This window comes from Gymnogyps californianus, chromosome 1 (genome assembly GCF_018139145.2).
Source record: "Gymnogyps californianus isolate 813 chromosome 1, ASM1813914v2, whole genome shotgun sequence".
NCBI lineage: Eukaryota > Metazoa > Chordata > Aves > Accipitriformes > Cathartidae > Gymnogyps > Gymnogyps californianus.
This window is the reverse complement of record NC_059471.1, coordinates 82,995,362-83,015,562: the sequence shown is the minus strand read 5'-3', so window position 1 is coordinate 83,015,562 and position 20,201 is coordinate 82,995,362. Positions and strand designations below refer to the sequence as shown.

Below are 20,201 nucleotides of genomic sequence, written 5' to 3'. Positions count from 1 at the left end.
CTGCTTGAACAATACTGCTGCAGTGCCTGCTGCAGTAACTTATACTTTGCTGTTCTTCCACCATTCAGCTAATGGATTGAAACAGGAGTAAAGGTGTTTCGACACTTGTTTTAACACCTGGGCATGTCAAGATAACTTTTTGCCTGTATTTATTTTTGTTTGGGAGAAGCTTAGGCATGCAAGAGAGACCTGAAAAGTAATCAAAACCTACTATTTTCATACTTTTTTTTTAAAGTTCTCTACTGTCCATCCAAACAACTGTTTTTACAGTCATGAAGGCACTTGATTCACGTTCCTCATTAATGACACAAAAAAAGAAGAAAAAGATTGTGGGACGGCTTGTTCATCACAGGTTGAAAGCCAAGAGGACAAAAAATGGCTCTTTAACTAAACCTGCACCAGAAGTAGCACTTCTTTGTAGTCAACTGTTGCTAACTTACTACAAGCCCTCGCACATCTTGACTTGGTACAATGAGGCAATTTAATTTGCAAGTGCCAGTGAGTAGGTTTTTCATAAGGCCACAGAGAAAACCAGAGAAAAAATTCAAAGTGCCATCAAGAATATTCTTAGTGTGACATCTTTTATCCATATTCTGAGGCAGTATCCCCAGACTAGGCCAACATGCTTCAGGCAATGACAGGAAAGATGCACGGTGTGAGAATGAAAAAGAACAAAGAAGGAAAATTCATGGGCTAAATCTTACCTACACAGTCATAACGGCCACTGACATATTTCAGTTCATAACCAAGCTGGCACTTGCAGTAGTAGCTTCCAAACGTGTTGACGCATCTGCGGTTGTAAGAGCAGACAGCTTTGCCAGTGGAGCATTCATCAATGTCTAAAGCAGGAGAAGAGATGCTGGTCAGATCCATGAGAAGGTAAAATGGGAAAGCAAGAACTAGTCGGGATTTGCACAGGAATGGTTTGGTCTTGGCTTATCACAAGTTGTTTAATAAGTCCTATGATTTCACACTTGGGGATGGCTTTTGCCTGTGGTCATATGAATGAAGCAGCAAAATGTGAACTAACTTTATGGAAGATTTTGAGACCTGGCATGGTAAAAGCTAAGGTAACTGGCAGTGGGGATTCTCCCCACTGGGGACAATTGTTTGCCCTCAGGTTATGGAGCAGGGTCAGGAGGAACTCCACAGATCCCATTATTTCCCTGAGAAAGGAAATGTCAGGGAACAGTTTAAGAGAAAGCCCCAGAAGCAGGAAACCAAGAGCAGCAGCAGCTCTTCTACTGAATCTCTGCACCCCCCCTGCTGGGCTAAGTTAAGACAGAGCGGGGAGAGAGTTTCCAGACTGCGAGCGGTCTGCCCAGCAAGGTAGATGACAGGGACAGACATTTTGGAGAGGAAGGAGCAAGCTTGCTATGGGAGGAGCTTAAGAACATTATTCAACAACCACTATAATTAAATGTTACTCATTTTATTTGTTTTGTTGTAACGTCAAATTAAAAGTAGTGCCAATTATGATATTTTGAATTTGTCCTTCCCTGTCACATTTCAGCACATAGCAGTGACTTTGCACGTAATTCATCGTGCCACGCTGCTGCCCTTTACAGCTTAGAACTGCTGTGAAGTGCTGCTGGACACCACAGTCAGTCTTTTTATCATTTCTACCATTCTTTTACAGTGCTTAGGTGATCAAAGGGAAGTGGACAACAGCAGAAAAATATTTAAACAAACCTGTAGTCAAAATCCCTCTTTCTGCCCATGCTACATATTTCTGATGAGAGCCTCCGTTCCCAAGCCTCCAGGACATTCCCAGATCTCTCCAGGTTCTCACTTCCCCATGCCTCTGCCAGGACCAGGGTCTGTCACAAGCTAAAGGACAAGCCTGCTGCACTCAATCCTAGCATGAAGCTTATGTCTGCAGTGAACTCTGAAGACTCACTGTACTCTTAGAAACAACAGGTTTAGGTTTAATTAAAAATTTTGATCTATAGTTGTTATTTTTTTCCTTCACCTGTGCACACGTAGAAGACGAAAAGTGAAGCACATCAATGTGCTGCTCTGCAGGTCCAGGAATAATGCAGCTTCTTAGGAGAATTAAGCTAAGACTAATAGCCAGGGATCTTCAAATGCTTATCTGTTTATAGTGTTTCTGTGACTAATACCAGAGTATTAGAGTATCTTATAATATATTAAGCATCTATTATACTATACAGCAGGAAGATGCTATCTCATTTTAGAGATGGAGAACTGATGACATACCACAAGTCATGCAGAAAGAAGGGATCTGATATTTCCAACCACTGGACCTACCTTTTTGTCTGTTTTACCTTCTATCATATGTATCAGCATTCTTCCAAATCCATTTGAGCAGGCAAGGTAAATAAAAATGAAACTCAATACAAAAGAATAAAAATAGTTGCCTGAATAATTCAATAAGAGATTTAAGAGAACCACTCATCTTGCCTGTTGTATTTAAATACATATGTCTACAATGTTTGCCTTCACATAGCTCTTAAATATTTCAAACAAATGTTAACTGTGACTGGTGGTAGTCCGAGAGTTTGCTGATTAATCAAAGCAGGACAGTTCCAATTACAAACTCATTTCATTTGAAAGAAAAAAATACCATTCTCATGTTGGAGTCTTTATAGTTTGGAAGTTAAGCCAAGTATCCATATGGGTTTATTTGATAGCTCCTAAAAGTGATAAAGTAGTCCCAGGCCATACAACCTTCATATGTGACTTGATATTACAGTTGTGTGTTAAAGAGAACAATTCATATAGTAACTGTCCTTCTACACAGCAGTATCTCTTGGTTGATGCATTTATTTAATCTTTTGTTTGAAATGTTAAGCATAATATTGTTTTGGCCATTGGAGCTAAAATTAATTTTCTTATGTTTGAATGTTAAACCTCTCAACATCTAAAACTTTCTTTAAGCTGTAGAAATAATTCAACCAGTATGTATTGGTAAGCAGCATCTGAAACGGATTAGCTACTGTATTCTTCTTTGCCTGCAAGGTATCATGTCCAAGCTGCCCTTTATGATCTGAAGGACTTGCACCATTGTGACAGAAAGAATGTAAAATATGTCAATTCATCAATATTATTAGGTATGTTGCTAAAGACATTTTAGTAAATAGCACTTGTTGCAAAAAGTTTTTTCACAGAATCAAAGGATGGTTGAGGTTGGAAGGGACCTCTGGAGGTCATCTGGTCCAACCCCCCTGCTCAAGCAGGGACACCTAGAGATGGTTGCCCTGCTCCTGCTACTCCCTGACATACACTTCGCTGCCCCTTCTTCTCTAGTTGTTGGAGTGGTCCCTGCTTTGGAGGGTTTGTTTCACATTTATTGGGTTTTGAAAGGAGCTCATTTAGCTTCAATACTAAAATGGGCACAATTTCAGCATTGGATTATAATGCTGTAGCACTGCTTTGTCAGATGACAACGTAAAACAGTATCACAGAACAGTACCAAGTGTTATAAGCAATGCTTTCTTCATCACAGGAAACTCCCAGGTAAAGTGATGCTGAGGCTTCTGGAGAAAAATCCACAAGTTTGTATTGTGGGTCATCACAATAAAAGAAAACCCCATCCAAACACAACGCCCAAATCTATAATGCATTATGTCAGTAGGACAGCTTCCTGCAGGCAAAGCACTGTATTTAACAGCCTTATAGCAACAGGGAGAAACTGAATCTGTTAATGACTCCAAATCATGTCAAAACATTCAATTATTTATTGGGGATGGGACTTGCCCAAAGAATTACATGGCCAATATTACAAGAACAGTTATAAAAAAAAGCATGCAAACTCTACATCACATTGCGAGTAATAAGCATTATTCAAGCCAGTGAGGAGGGCTAACTACTTCTTAACCTTTCCCCAGAATCTTAAGTTTTTTGTGATCTTATGGAAAAGAAGCTGAGAGTGAGCACTTTAACCATACCAATGCACGTCCTTCCGTTTGGTCCCAGCTGAAGGCCACCTGATGGACAAAGACACTGCACCTCCCCTTTGACTTCTTCACATCCGTATTGGCAATTCACCATGGCACATGTCCTAGAAACTGAAAACAGTATTTAAAATAACAAAAAGACCAAAATTCTAGGCTGGGATCATACACTTAAAATCAAGTTAGATCTGGATGAACGCAGAAAATTAATCAGAACAACAAAATTCCATTCATCATAAATCAAGCTGTTTATACATTAACACATTAACAATTCAGGAGTCCATGAGATAGATCTTATACTTCCCTTCACTTTGTTCTTTCCTTGTCTGCCCTTACTCCTTTTTTCTCCTATCCCAGTTCTGTGACTTCTTACTACTAGCTTTTAGATTCAGAGACAGAACTGCTCAAAGTAGAAAAAAGGTGTTTTTTACATTTTCCATTGAAACAGTTTTACCTTACCGAAAACTGCTATTCAGTAGTGAAATGTTTTGATTGCTTACCATTAAATATGCTTCTAGTATAGAATTTGATTTTAAAAACTATTTAGCCTGATGGACTTAGAAACTGGCCTTTACTTTGACCCTTTATGGAACAGATATCTGAATCTAACAAGGCACTAGCCAGAACACAAGTCTTGGTCACCATAGGTTGGTTAAGAGTCTGAATTATTGCAGATGATTTTGATTAGCCTCTAAATAGAAATGTAGGGGTCTAGATCCTGTCTGAGCGACAGACTATGCGAGACTAGAAGTAGGAGAAATGTATTAAGTATATAGGGAGATATTTCTAAAATCCTGACGATATCCAGGAAGCGTTAGTGTTATGATGCCAGGGAGAGAAGTAGCATTTGGAAGTGGTTACTGAACAGATGGAGGTGTGCGCAAAGAAAGCATTTCCAGCTACTTCAGTCTGGTTGTGTTCAGAGAAACAGAACTGTATATAGGTTCTTTGTAAGTGGAAAGCCTGGAACACTTGTCAATTTATTAGAGACAGCAACCAACTGCAAGAACTTGAAACTGGCTCACCGCTTAGGTAGAAAAAGATACGAATTTTATTTTAAAATGCAACATGTTTATTGTCAGAGGTACCAGCACTTTCAGAATAGTGCCTAATAACAGAGTGTATAGAAAAGACAATGATGTGTGCAGGTGCATATATAGCTACAGCCGTATTATTTGTGATTTGAATATAAAATATAATGCATATTAGTTCTGTGTGCTATTAAAATTAATCTGTTTAATCTGTGATAAAATTATTTTTCTTAGGCTGGTTTGTTTAGAATCTGTGGCTAAGTGATGAATATTCAAGGCCAAGAATTTACTGTATTTGCAAAAGCATTGTACTTTTGTAAGAATGAGAACATACAGGAGGTAAGAGTTAAAAAAAGACGAACTGTAAATCATAATACTTTGGCACATTATCTACTTCCTAAGTGGGAATAAAGAAACTTACTAAAAATTATTCTTCTCTAAGTGGTAATTGCCTGTTTTCTCTTTTGTTTGAAGCTCCTATTCCTGGCTTTGGTTAGACATAATATTGGCTTAGATGAAGTGCTAATCAGATCTAGTATAGTAATTCCTGCAGAGTTTGGGTGACTTTATGTTAGGTACTAACCTACTAACTATTTTAAGCAATGGTTCTCTCTGGCCCAAAGCCACATTCTTCTGATATCCTTCTTCCAGCTCCACAGTCCCTTAGTGTGGTTGCAGATAAGCCTGACTGCTCAGACTAGGTGGACTTCATCTTGCTAAGGAGACTTACATCATGGTGAATTTGATTCAAAAGGAGCAACAGTATGCTCAAAATGTTTGCCTGAATAAAACGATGAGAATTATACAGTTGGTTAAATAACCTAGCATTTCATCCGAGCACAAGCTTGGTTAGCTTAACCAAGAATAATTTCTACTTCAGCAAATAATTTACTACTTCATTTCATAATCATAGTTTCTGCTTAAGAAAATAAAGGCTCTTTGGAACTAGAGGGTGGCAGATGGGTTGGGTTAATGAAGCACAAGCTGGATGAACATTTTTTGCCGCCTTAACTAGAGCTGCGAAGAATGAAGACTTCCCTTCTACGGGAAACCTGGTTTTCCCTCTGAAATTTGGTTTCATTCTGTGTCAGTGTTTGTCAGGGTTCCACTGAGAAATAACGTTTCCCTGTGCCAAAGTGAAATGCAAGCTTCAGGGCTCACAGCTGCTCAGGCAATTTTTTCATATATACTTGACACTGGCCACCACTGCCGCTGAGAAATTCAGTGTTTTGTGCTGGCTTAAGCAAGGGATGGTGCAACTGCGCATTTGGTACAAATTTGGTACAAATGCAGAGTTTCTTAAATTAGGAAACGAGCCCTGAAATAAGACTGGCTTAAAACTAATGCAGCAGAAATACTAAGTTACAGTCTGGATCTAGTTTTCTGACTTGGTTCAGAAGCGTGGCTGCAGCAAGCGTTTGTGCTCAGAGGAGCGGGAGTGAGGGATGGACGGGACAAAGGTGCTGCTGGGCTCAAAGGATAGTTTCTTTTGACTGTAGTTCTGGCTTCTGCCACCTTCAGCTGTCCATAAGACAGTGGCCTTACTGAAAACTGCACGGCGTATGATGTCAGCAGATACACAAATTATCTTGGATGAAACGGAAGGAACATATCCCTGCAGATCTCAGGGCCCCGCAGCTTTGTCTGCCGGTGATACACACCATGCTTAGTAATGCAGAGGCACAATCTTGAGCTGTGATGCAGGGAAGGGAAACCCTCTAAAAGCTCTGGCCCCAGGCACGTTTCGCAGCAATTTCAGTCTCCCTGTCATAGGAGAGAGAGAGTAAAAGCTCTGGCTTTCCTACCTGCCCTAGAGCTGCAGACCCTGCACTCCTGTGAGTGTTTGCCAAGGCTGGGTATTTTTCCAATTATGCCAGGACTGACAGCAAACTCGCCACATGGACACCCTGCCTGGTCAGTGGTTGTCTCCAAGGTTTGGAGATCAAAGCCTTTCAGAGTTTATGGTTTTCTGTCACATCCACGGGAAAGATTGTGCTGCACCCCATACAGCTAGGTCCATTGGTTTAGGACAGACCTCTCAAGCAGATTGTTCCACTGCTGAGACCAACTAACTTCCTTGTCCAACTGATGCATCTGCTCCAGTCCAGTGGACTCGATAAAGGGCTGTCACCATGTTACCTAGGGTTTTGTGAAATTCAAAGCCAAAAGACCTGTATGGAACAGCTCAGGTGAAGAAAAAAAGTATTTTCTACAAACAAAACAGTGTCATTGAAAAGTAAGAAGCCTCCTCAGCTCTGAAAAATCAGGTTGGCTAAGAAAGCAGAATGCTTTCCATTACATGCTAGCTTAAAGACAAAGAAAAATAGGTAGAAACACAGTTTAGATAAGCCTTAGCTCAATGAAGAAATGTTTGCAAGAAGCTGGCGGCAAATGTGGGAAGCATATCAACACACAGATAAAATAAATTAGGGAGCACAGAAAGGTAAAGCAAAGAATAATGGCATGAAATTCAGCACAGTAAAAACTAGTCTATATTGGTGCTCTGCTTGGATAGATTCATTCATCCTTATTCAACAGATGAACTGGCAGGACTATGCACCAAGGTTATGCTAGCTGTCCTTCATCTGAAGTAACACTATCAAAGATTTTTACTTCTAGCAGGACAAAAATTCCTCTGAACACCAAAATACAATTATGACCTAGTTTACTTTATTCAGGTACTACCAGATAGAAAGCTGCTTTCGGCTGCTGACAGTACCAGAGAGCTGAGGCAAAGACCCTATCCTGAATAAGCTAAATCCATTCATCACAAGAAGAAAATCTGCTGGGATCAAATGCGATTAGATGATTTTGGTGTGCCTGTCCTATCAGCTTTATTACTTACTTGCACATGTGCCATCTGCCATAAGCATGTACCCATTGAGACAATAGCACTTGTAGCTGCCATGGGTATTCATACATCTGTGTTCACAGGGACGTGGTTTCAGTCCACATTCGTTCAGATCTGCAGAAGTCATTGGAATGAAGTGAGTGCTGGGTTTGTATACATATATTCATACATATAGGTGGATAATATTGCCTAATGCCTTGAATTCCCCACAGTAAAATCGGCTGGATTGAAAATGAGCCAGCCCCTTGCAAGATGAGAGTTTAGCAGACCATCTGGCTGAAAGACTGCTAGCAAAACTAACATACGCAGACTTCTACACCTGAAAAGCTAATGCAAACTCTGGCCACATCTGGCAGCTTGTTAGGAAGAGGTGGAGGGGTGGGGAGAGAATTGCAGTCAGTCTCTTTTCTGGGAGTTATTTTTCTAGATTTCTCTGATTCTAGCTGGAGATTTTAGCCCTCCAGTTGACCTCTGTACTAGAAAGGCAAAAACAAGAGGCTAAGAACAGCAAATCATCTTGAGACAAAGTGAAACAAAGATTTTTTTTTTTCTGAGCTACACATTGGCACCAAGGTTATCAGTAGCAGAAATGAAATACAATATATGATAAGAATTATGTGACTAAGAATAAAAGGACAAATCTCAAAAATCTCAAAATCCTGAGAATAAAAGCATCCTAAATCCTTTTCAAAATCCAGGATTTGAAAGGCTTTGCAGAAACTAAATTAATTTGAAATTCCCAATAGCTATCCTTCACAGGGAGAAAACTAGAATCCTAAAAAGTTTAATTTGTGTGGTATAGGCAGAGCAGTGCTGACAAGGGTATTGGTCCTATGACAAGGGGACATCTGTGCTTGTGAATTCTGTGAACTGACACCTCTACCTCTTGTATTTTGAAACCTGATTAGTAAACAGACAGAACTCATTAACAGAATGCACCAGCATACGCAGCCCGTTCAACAGGTGTTTAACGGCACGTATGACCAATAATATTATTTCAATAAAGACGCAACTCTCCAAGCAAGCACGGAGCTTGTGCAGCTCCACTTCTAATGGGAGAAGCATCTGTTCTCACATCTATGCACCCTGCAGACCACAGAAAAAACTCCAGACCATTCAAAGCATAAACTTTTGGGGGGTTATACATGTGCAGAAGTGTTTGTTACAGCTCAGTCCAGGAAAGAAAAAGAGGGTTGCATTCTGTTATTTAAACATAGGGTCTGTTTGAAAAAGGACAACCTATCAGCTTGTAAATCACATTGGGTTTTTGTGCTACTGTGGCTCCACTAAATAACCAAGACTCTCTTAACAAAGAAACTAGAGAGCAAACTAGGGAACAAAAGTTATTCCACTTAGACCATACATGTTCAAAAGTGCTTAGCTGCACCTATCTTGCACAATGCACAGTAACGCACAGATAGCATACACAGCTCTAAAAGAGAACCTATGGAGATAAGGCTAATTTAGCTCAGACTTGGTGGCAGACTAATACAGTCCCCTTATCTCTGTTATTTTAGTTAGCTCACGTTGAGCTTGCTCAGCAGGGCATTCTGCTGTAAGGACAGACCAATGCTACATCTGCCAGTAAATTAAAAGTGGCTCTGAGCATTCCTGGCTGCTGGAACACGACCACCTATATTGCTATACTATTGAAATAGCTCTGGGACATTTCTGGCCTGTGCCAGCCACCACTTTACTAAAAAATTCCTGGCTGCGCTTCAGAAGGTAGAACAGCCCAGAGAGCTAACAGGCAGTTTGCACATGTAGGTCTGTGTGGTGCTTCCACTAAGCCTCAGACTCTGAATCTACTGCAAGTGCGCAAAACTGATCTGCTTGCCTATGGAGGGCATATCAAATGCAGCTGGAGTTACTGCACAAAAAACATCTAAAAGCTGGGGGCTTCGCTGTTGCCTTTTGGTAACATTTAAGCTGCCAAATCATTTTTGAGGTTAAACTTCTGGGTTTAGAGGCTGAAGTTGTAAGTGATACCTACATATCTATTACACAAACCACAGCTGCTGTTTTGCTTTCCTCTCTAGTGGTACTGAGGAATTGACTTCTTTCCCTGTGAGCAACATCAAAAGTGCAAAAGATGGAATTTTCCAAAATACTTAACAGTATAGCTTTATCGTATATTGTTTTAAAGATATTGTGTAATAAGTGGGTTGTTTTGACTATGAAAAATGTGTGGTTAGTATGTCAATGCAATGTTTTCAAGCAAAGGCTGCAGGTGCTTAGGAAGGTAGCAAGTATAGACTCATCCATTCATGTGGTCTTTATGTCATGCTTCCCTCACAGCACCTGCAGTTCACTCATCTGCACTGCAGTAGCATGGCCCCTCTCCACGCACAGTGACCTGCTCCTTTCATCTGATCCAACACAGGGGTCTCATATACTGGAACAGGAAAAAAAAAGCTGAGTTCTCACCAATGTGTTAGCTGAAATATTTCCATGTCTAATTGCAAGTTTATGGAGGGCAAGTGGTGCATTCAAAGTTTCTGAATATGCAATTCTAAAGACTCCCAATTCTGATTCTCAGAAATACCAATCAGCATATGCAAACAGATGGCATTGGCCCAGGCAGCTTGAGAAACTATATGTCTAGCATATAATTGCATGTCCTTCTGATAAGAAGGTTAGTTAAGAGAGTAATATGGGTTGCTAGTTAAGAAAATAACATGGGTTCTGGATTTGACTTCCACCTCTTCTAATAATTTCCTATATAATCTCTCCATGCCTTAATCCTCTGACTATAAATATGACAGTTTGCCCTTGTCATCAGCCCACAGGAGATACATGATATAGGTTCAAACTTCTATGTGCTGAAGGAGGCTTAGAGCTTGCCTGGGATGCTGGAGATGCAAGAGCCTTAAACTCTAAGCTCTTCTTTGTAAACAAGAAAATATCTTGTTTTACTGTTTTCGAAGATGACACAATCCATAGTACAAGATAAGGAAACAGAACATCAACAGTCTGCTTTCTGGAGTAATATCCCCATGTGCACAAACCTTGATTACAGGTTTTCCCTGTAAATCCAGGGAAACATTTGCATTTGTTTGGTCCCATGCACTCGCCATACTTGCAGCCATGTCCACAGATAGCTGGTGGAGTCAGGCAGAGAAAGGAGAGAGAAAAAGAAAAAGTTAGAAGTACTCTATTTGAGAACTTTTGCCCTGCTTAGTTGCCTAAAAACTTGTTGCACAAGTTCAACATCCTCCATACCTCTCCCTCTATTTTGGGCATGGTAGCTACTGATCAGCACTTTACTTCTGCTTGAGAAAAGTCACACTAGCACAGATTACACCAGTGTGTGCTTTTCCACATTTGTAAAGACCTGTAAAAGAAGGGACTCCTTTTAGCTCTCTCCCTCATGCTTTTTCTGCCATGCTTACAATTCACATATAGTTTTGTACTCTTGCCTTTTTCCTATTTTTAAGAAGCCTATGTGAGAAGCAGCTAGCCAGCAGCTTGACTTGCTACGCTTGGCATCTGGAGTAGGAAAGAGGCAACAGCACTCTCCTGCAGTCAAAGGAGACACATTACCCTACAGCAGTTTTCCAGTCTTGGATCTCCTCAGTTACAGCTGAGGAACGTGTCCATCCCATGGTGGAACATCCAAAGCACATCTGTCAAATGATCAGGCAACTGTCCTTACCACACATGCCAATAAGTATAATTGCATCAGATTTACAATGATTTGAGAGGGCTATGCTTAGCCTGGATGCATTAAAAAGTAAAAATTTTCTAACTTTCAGCCCTCTGGATCATTAGTCAGAAGTTAAATGCTGACTTTTATAAGGCTTAAGGCTCCTAAAGTCAATGTGATTGTCAACATGAGGGTTATTCAGGAAAAGCAAACCAAACATGCATTTGAATCAGGACTAGCTCTGGAAAACCAGTGAGAGAGTATGCACCAGGATGAGCATCTCGCTACCTTGTGTAATTAAGCTGCTATGCAAACTGTAGGAAATAGGAAACTCACAGCGTTAGTTACTATATAGTAAAAGTCACAATTAAAATTCATACTTCTGAATTCAAGTATCTTGCCTACATTTACAGATTCATTCAGATGTACTGATCTACTAACTCTGCAGATTAAGGCATTTTTCAACACTACCTCTATCCCTGAATGCAGTATGGCATACTGCAAGACCAGATGAGTATTAGCACTGAAGCAGAGAACACCGCTGCATCTGGTTTTACAATGCAGAATTACATTATAGTTGGCTTAAAGTAATCTGCCAAAGAAGCATCTTAAAAGTTTATGAAAACTGTATTTCAGTACGAAAGCAACGTATTGCTTTAAAACAAGACAACCTACTCCACTGGCTGATCAAAGTTACATTTGCCAGTTGTCCCTCCAGGTATCCATTTGCATCAAAACTGAGGTGCTATTAAGCAATGCAGAAATATTAATAAAGGTATTAATCACTTCTTCCTTTTTTAAACTGACATGCTATATATACAGAGCAGAGACATTTTTGCATCTTTCCCTGTTAGATACCAGTATGTTGATTTTCAGCAATGAATAACCCTAAGCCTCTATTCAAATTCACCAGATATACAATGCCAAACTCTCTGGGACAACACATGCAACATCCGACAAAAATTCCTAAAACATGTATTTTATGATTTTGTTGTGGTTTGCCCAAGTACAGCTAAAGGGAGGTTCCACATCACCGTCTCCTTGGGATCTGTAGACCCATTACAAATTAGAAATGTCTTAAGAGCCATCAACTCTTCATTAAGCCAACGATCCACAGACCAGAACGCTGGCTGGCTACCCAAGCTCAAGTCAGGTGCACTTATTGCTTGGGTTTTATTTATATTTTTAGAAAGTTAAAACCTCCTGGTTCTCAGAGGCTGTGTTCTCTGAAGATAAAGGATACCAACTGATAGAAAACCATTTTAGGGGTCCATATTTAGCATTAGAAAACACCGCATTTTTGGCACTTACTTGACAGCTGTAACAGTATAGGCACTGACCGGGGCTGTGCAGGAGGTTAGAACAGATGGTCCCTTCTGGACCTAAGAATTTTTGAATATGTATTTTATGGTTTAGTGTTATTTACCCAAAGCTCTGCTTTTTTGAGGAGGTGGTCTTTCAAACATGTTTTATTCACTCTCTCACAGAGTTAAGAGATTTCACTCCTCAGAAGGTTTCTTTCTGTAAGTTCTGGCAGACATATATGAAATCCCTTTATTAATACCAAGTACACAGCTGTGGAGAGGAAACAATCATAAAGTGTTAATGTTACCTTCGCAGTGGCCCTTGTTGTTCTTTTTCCAGCCGTAACAGCAATCCAACCTAGAACCATAGCGACACACCCCAGGCTGGCTCACAGTCATCAGCTGCCCACGAGCTCTCGAGCTGCGTAAGGAAGGATAAACACTAGCTCCAGCAGGCAAATGCACTTTAATCCATTGCTCCGTATACTCCTTTGTACATTTCACTTATGTTTTATCCACCGTCAGGCATTTTCATTTCACTGAACCTAGGGCAGTGTTCGTAGACAGGAATGCAAAGTTGCATTTGATTGGAGAAACAGGGGAGATGGGAACGTTTCACCTGCAATAAATTAACTGTGCAACATAAATCCTTTCTAATGAGAAACACGGCAAATGCAAAAAATACAGCCAGGTCCCCTGCTAGAATGAGTCATTTTTAGTACCAGTGAAGTCAATGGGGCTGCTCCAGCTTGTGTCATGTGAAGAATCTGGATCGAATATATGATGCCATACCTGACAGTGCTATTGCTTTGAATGATGAAATACTGATTCTACAGAAAAGTAGCCTTCTGAACATGAGTCAGCCCCATAAAAGCTTGTGACTTGCAGGCTCATAGCCACTGCATATATGCAAATTGATTGCGTAAGTGCAGACAGTCCCATGCATTCTGGTTGCACAGGACTCCCTGACCATACAAATTAACATTCATTTAATCTGCCAATAAGCCCAGGGGGTTCAAAGTCACTGTGCAGATCAACAGCTGCAAGAGTTGGAAAACCTGCAATGTTAGTTGCCAAAATTATAAATCTGATGGAAATCCACAACTGTGTAAGTCTTCTAGACCTACTCTATGCTGCAACGGGTGCTGTGACTCCAGTTCTCTTCTCCCTCTGCTTGCTGTTACTTAAGTTCTCCATTACCACATGCCTGTCCCCTTTATGAAATTCTCTTTATCCAAAATACTCTGTCCTCACTGCTTTTTCCGGGCCATAATTTAAAATGCACTTTCTTCAAAGAGTCCGAAGTGTTGTTTCTGACACAGAAAATACCTTATCTGCAAGAGCTTCGTAGGAAGTGATTTGGGCTATTGAGGGGGGCAATACACAGCAACAAACATCCCCATGGTGGGGAAAAAAATGGAAAAAAAACAACAGGCCAGGAACTTTTGCATTTTTTAGTCTGATGCACAACAAAGTCATGGCTTTATCACCTTACAGCAGTGCTCTGCACATATCCTCCTGGGCTTATCTGTAAGGGTTGCACTCGTATTGGAACAGTTACTGTAAACATCACTAAGGCAAACTAGTAAAATAAATATATGCATACACTTCAAAGATACAAGGTGTTACTTCAGAATTTTCTTAAGTAGCAGAACCATTGGAAAGGGAAGGGAGTTCAGAGGAAATGCATAAGCTCATGTATCTGAGATGATACCCTGAATGAAGAGATGGTTCTTATGTCATGTGGCAAGTAAAAAGACTTTAGTGCTGGAATAAGTTGTTCTGAAGTCACCCAGCCTTTGCCATCAACCCAGTGATGCAGTTTACAGGAATACATATACTCCATCTTCAGAAAGGAGAAAAAGCATATTGAACAGCCATGACTCCTGTATGTGTGTCTATTAGAAATCAGCACCCTGCCTCTGGATTTATAGACAATAAAATAACCTTTTTCCATTTTGTTCATCCAAATACTGCTGGCTTACATCACTTGCAAGTACACAAGTTAAAGAACATGTGTTCTGCTTGCATGCTAGAAAGTGCCCTTGAATTCACCTGGATAGTAAATGTATATTCTGCTTACATCCCAGAAAATCCCCTTGAATGCAGCTGGATAGTGCTATGACTCCTCTGGAAGATTAAAATGCCTAAAGCTTGGAGGAAGCAGGATCTTGTTACTTTCCAAAGGGTGCTCATTTTCACAGGCAGACAAACTCATTCAGTAATGTTTTATTTAATAATTCACTCCAAAATCAAATGAAAGGGTCTTTACAAAGTATACAGTATCTCACAAGATTTCAGTACAAACTTGTCTTAAAACTGGGAAATGTTCCATAAAACTGCAAATAAAATGAACGTAGCTGAACTTCATAGATACTGCCCTGGACAAGGTCTTTCACGTGTTCTGACTTCCACAACAAGCACCAAGTTAAAGCCTACCTTTGGCAGTGGGAAAGGTCAACTAGATCATTGAGAGTCCACCCGGATCCCAAAATCTAGGAGGAAAACCAGTTTTGCCAGGTTAGTCCCCCCAACCCATGAAAAAACACCAGCCATCAGCTCAGCTATTGCTGTCAGGAGTTCAGCATTTTGTGCAAAAGAAAGAAATTTAGAAAGGGGAGATCCTTTCAGGCAGATCCTTTCCAGGAGAATGTCACATGGACCCTCCTGAATGTTGGGGGAGAAGTAATGCAGACTGGAGGCACAGGACACTTTTGATCCCTCCCTATATGGTATTTGTGTAGGATTTCACAGGGAGTACCTAGAGGCCTGAGTGAGATTGCTGTGCTTGTCACTGTCTGCTCAGTGTGCAAAAAATGCCTGGCCTTGAAGAACCTACAGCCTAAATACGTGACTGAAGAAGAAAGGCAAGAGAAGGCAGACTGTGCAGGTCGGATCGCTGTGCAGGTCAGTGGCAAGAGTGGTGTCCGCCTTTCTAGTGGAGAACTCTGCCCTCAGAGAGTCAGCAGCTTACAGCACTGGTGCTAAAGGTCACAAGTGGCAGACTGAGCCGTCCAGGGTGCCCAGGCAGGAGGGAAGTAACCGATTTTACATGGCTGTGACATGGCTGACACCAGTAGGATGGCATTTAGCAAGGAACATTGAAGATGAATAACAAGAACTTCTACAGTAAGCCAAGGCCTCCTTAGTTGAGGTGACAGAAAGAAAGAGCTGGCTTTAGTAGCTGTCACAAGATCACTGTGAGCCTCTAGCACCACTATAAAGTAAGTGGGACCCTCAGGTGTTTCAGTTAAAATTCCAGGAAAGTTTTACTGCTGCTGTATCAGGTTGTATTTTGTACAGTTCTTAACATCCATGGTGAAGAAATATGAAATATATGGTATATATGACGATAAAAGCTATGAAGAATGACCTATTTTACAGAGAATGAGAAGAACTTGGCTTCAGTTGAACAAACCAAAAGCTGAGAGGGGATCTGATTGCTTCCTACTACATGTCAGGCAGCTCCAAAAGAGAGAGAGAAGAGCTTGTTAAGAGAAAGGCCAATTTATATCCATTTGCTCTTGTGCTACTGTCCATTAATACTCTGAGGGGGATACAAGAGTACAAACACAGCCACAAGAGGGGTGAGAGTCCTGAAGAGGAGCGTTGAAGAACCAGGGGAACAACTCCTACCTAATTTTAAGATACACAGTCTCTTTCACAAACTGAGAAAGATCTGATGTTGCCTGTAGTGATACAAACATAGGCATGAATGAAGTTATGTCCCATTTATTCAGCTGCCACTGAAACAAGTTTTTCCTCTCTGGAGTAATATGAAAATTATGAATTCTATCCCAAAAGAAGTTGGACCAATTCAGAGCAAAGCATTCAGATACTGGCCAGGACCAGGTAAGTATATAATTCTATACCTACAGTAGTGTGAGCAGCAGACAAAATAAATGGGGTGTGTGATGTGAGGACAGATCTTAAACTACTACACAGTATCTTTGACTTCTTGCAGTGATTTATTCAATATGATATTAAAAAAAGAAAACATGTATTTACAATAAAACATGTTCAGAAAGTTCACCTGCTCCACTGATCAGTTGGCTACGTACATCTTTCGGCGGAGCAAGGTTGATTGATAGAGTAGGACTGATATCCCCAATAGCTTAAATACACAAACAACTGCAAAGGAAAATATTACAAGTACAATAATGGGTGAAAGAGGGGGAATAAAGCACACCTGAATGTTGGGACTTGCTTGTCCAACAGACTCTCCCTGCCACCCCCCACTCCCCTTTTTTGTTGTTTCATTCTATAAAATAAGAAAACAGTTTTACATTGCATCACTTTCTCAAAATTAGTTTATGACCTAGGCCAAATCCAAGCTACTAAAATGTCTGTATACCAATAGGCAGTCAAAAATTTCAAATATAATAACTGGGTCGATAGCTGTGCTGGACTGTAATCCTCATTAGCAGCCATTTTACCAGTAACAGCTAAAATAAAAAGAAATAAAAATCCCAACAGTGACAAAAGTTACTTGTCATGTTCTCCTGAGCAGTGATCATGAGTGGTGTAAGCCTTGCCTGAACTGAGTTATGTGACAGTAGCAGCTGCAGAGGATGAGCGAGCAAGTCTTCAAAAGCCTGATTTAACCAGGTAGGTAGATAACAAAGTCAGGTATGGTTTGAGTTAATACAGTTTTTTGTTTTCAGGTCCTATTAATATTCTGTCTTTTACTAAAGTTTTCTCTGGGAAGGAACATTTATAAGCTTTAATTTTTTTTTTTTTCTTCAAGACACAGCTGCTGAATACATTTAGTGCACTGTTTCCATAAGATCTCTACAGGACACTTTTGGTCAGCTCTCGCGCACACAATAGCTGCCTGCTGCTGGGGGTTGGGGGGGAAGGTCTCAATTATATTATTAGCAGCTTCCAGTTAACTTCAAAGACAGGATATTATCCCTTTCTTTCATTTTCCTCTAAAAAAAATTCTGCACATTGTTGCTAGCAAAAAACTAGCACCAAACCTAAAATGTCGATCAACTGGTATATTCAGAAGGACAAAAAGATGGTATGTCACAACTTAGCAATTTGAAAGACATTCCTAAAAAGTCTATTATGAGTGTATGTCATGCAGAGATACATTTGAACACTTTGCCAAATGAAGGCACAGGGGTTTTTTGTTGTGTTGGTTGGTTGTTTTTTTTGGTTTTGTTTGTTTGCTTGTTTTTACACAAGTTTATTTGAAGGGTGACTTCCTTCTAGAAAAAAGTTCACCTATAGTCATTAAATAAAACAAAAAACTTATCACCTATTATCTTTTAATAACTGTGTCTTAGATATCCCTTCAGCCAGTTTCAGGCACTCAACATGACAACAGTCCTGCTTTACTGCGAGTCCCTCCCAAAAGACCAAACAAAATTTAGCTTGGGCTTGCCGAAGTTCCTTCTTTAAGGGTTCATGTGCCCACCAAACTCCTTAAAGGAAGTGCTCAGAGCAGAAAAGTTAAAAGTCCAGGTATGAAAGCTACACTTCTAAGAGACAAAAATAATCATACTTAATTCAGTCTTTCAAAACTGATTCTAATTTTTACTGTTTCCTGTTCCTTCTTCCTAGGTATTCAGAGCAGATAGGATTTCTTTGTCCTCTTAAATTAGAACCCCTTGTCATCCAAGCCTTTCATCAAGATGTTTGAAAATCTCTTTTCTCCTTCCTCCCAATGGAAAAGGCAGAGCGACAATCTTGGTAGAAAAGAGAGATGCCACCACCATCATCCAGCATCAACTTGGACAAGACAGGCTGCAGAGCAATCAGTCTTAGGTAGGTTGTAGGTTTCCCATAGGTTTCCCGACTTACTGTGAAATAACATCATTTTTACCGAACACATCACTCTTGGCTTCAGCTAACTCCAGGCCATACTTTCTTCTGGAAGGAGATAATGCTCTTATTTTGTGGTTTTACACCTTTCGAAGTGTTTGAAATGCAAATACACAACATCAAGAAATAACTAACACAAGCATTTAAACAGAGGTCTGCTTTGAGAGCAAATGTGTTTTCTATCAGAGCAGGTCTGGAGTTCATAAACTTCCAGTTCCTGAGGAGCTGACCGCTTGATAGCCCTGTGTGTGCTGGAACAGCACACTGCCACTTGTTGATCATTAACATTCCCATTCACAAATCTGATACTAAACAAATGAACCACACAACATCTTGAAGACTTCATCTCCAGTTGCTGTGAGTTCTCCTTTTACTAGCTACTCCCTTGCTGCAGCACTTGTTGCCTTTCACTTGCTGCTGGAGAACTGGGAGGGGGAAGACTGGAATGGCTTAATCTGGAGTACACAGTTTTATTTATCGTCTCTCAGAATCTCATTCTGTTTCTGGAGTGTACCTGCCTCTGCAGAATATACCAACTGTCACGGTAGGCTGATTTTCAAGCCTCTGTTCATACAAGCAAACCAAAGACTAGAGCAGCTCACACCTTTCTATACGCGGTGCAGCTGTTCTCATCGTTTGGATCTCCACTAGTGCACTGAAGTCACCATTTTTCCCCGAGGAAAAAAGCCCCACAGCTTTGGTGTGATTACTTCAAGGGAAGCGGCGCACAGGCCCGCTAGAAAGCCTTAACCGTTCCGCGAACGGCGTTCAGCACCACCGGAGCCGGGGCGCCGCGGTACCCGCTCTTACACGGCACTGCGGGGAGCGGCCTGGGCTGTGCAGCGCGGCCCCGGGGACCCGCCGCCGGCGGGACGAGCCCCACGGACACGGGTGGAGGAGGGACTCTCTTACACCCGCGCCAGCGGGCAAGCACGGCAGCCCCCGGCACGGCAGGGAGCCTCACGCCGCCGCCCGGCCTGGCCACCCCGCGGAGCCGCCGGCCGAGCACCCGGACCCAGCCCCGGCCCGCCCGGACCCCACGGGGCGCTCCCGGGGCCCCCTCCCGGCCACCGCCACCTCCCCGCCCCGCCGTCCTCGCTCACCTGCCCGCGGCGGCCAGCCCGGCGGCGAGGAGGGCGAGGAGGGCGGCGAGCAGGGCTCCCCCGGGCGCCGGCACCATCGCCCGGCCGCGGGGAGGCGGCCCCGGCCCCGCGGCGGTGAGGCGGCGGCTGGCTGGCCCTCGGCGGCGGGGCGTGAGGGTGGGAGAGCGGGCGGGCGCCGGGACGGAGCTCTATAACCTGCCCGGGAAGGGCGGGGCGGGCCCGCCTCCGGCCGCATCGCCGTGGGCGTTCCACACGCCTCGGGACGGGGAGGGCAGCGACACCCGGCGGGGCAAGCGGGACCGGGGCGGCGGGCGGGAAGGCGGGAAGGGGGGTCCCGCGCCGCCGGGTCGCCCCCGCCGGGAGGAGGGCAGGCTGCCGCTCGGGAGACGCTGCCCCGCGGGTACGGACAGGGAGCCACGGCGGTGTCCCCCCGGGAAAGCCGCGCCAGCCCGGCGGGCGGTACGGCCCCCGGCCCCGTCCCGAGACCAGGCGCGGCCGCTGCGGTAAGCTTATTCCGTGC

The 20,201-nt window shown here is 42.3% G+C and overlaps 1 protein-coding gene across 1 annotated transcript in view; it reads right to left on the bottom strand.

The window, feature by feature from the left end:
• Positions 1 to 19,758, bottom strand: part of EGFL6 (EGF like domain multiple 6) — a 44,144-nt gene extending 24,386 nt beyond the window's left edge. The window contains exons 1-6 of the mRNA XM_050891485.1: positions 19,682 to 19,758; positions 13,058 to 13,170; positions 10,808 to 10,900; positions 7,794 to 7,913; positions 3,912 to 4,031; positions 705 to 839 (exon numbers count right to left, since the gene is read on the bottom strand). Of these exons, the coding sequence (XP_050747442.1) occupies positions 705 to 839; positions 3,912 to 4,031; positions 7,794 to 7,913; positions 10,808 to 10,900; positions 13,058 to 13,170; positions 19,682 to 19,758 (658 nt within the window). The remainder of the gene's footprint in view (positions 1 to 704; positions 840 to 3,911; positions 4,032 to 7,793; positions 7,914 to 10,807; positions 10,901 to 13,057; positions 13,171 to 19,681) is intronic.
• Between the last annotated feature and the right edge of the window lie 443 nt (positions 19,759 to 20,201).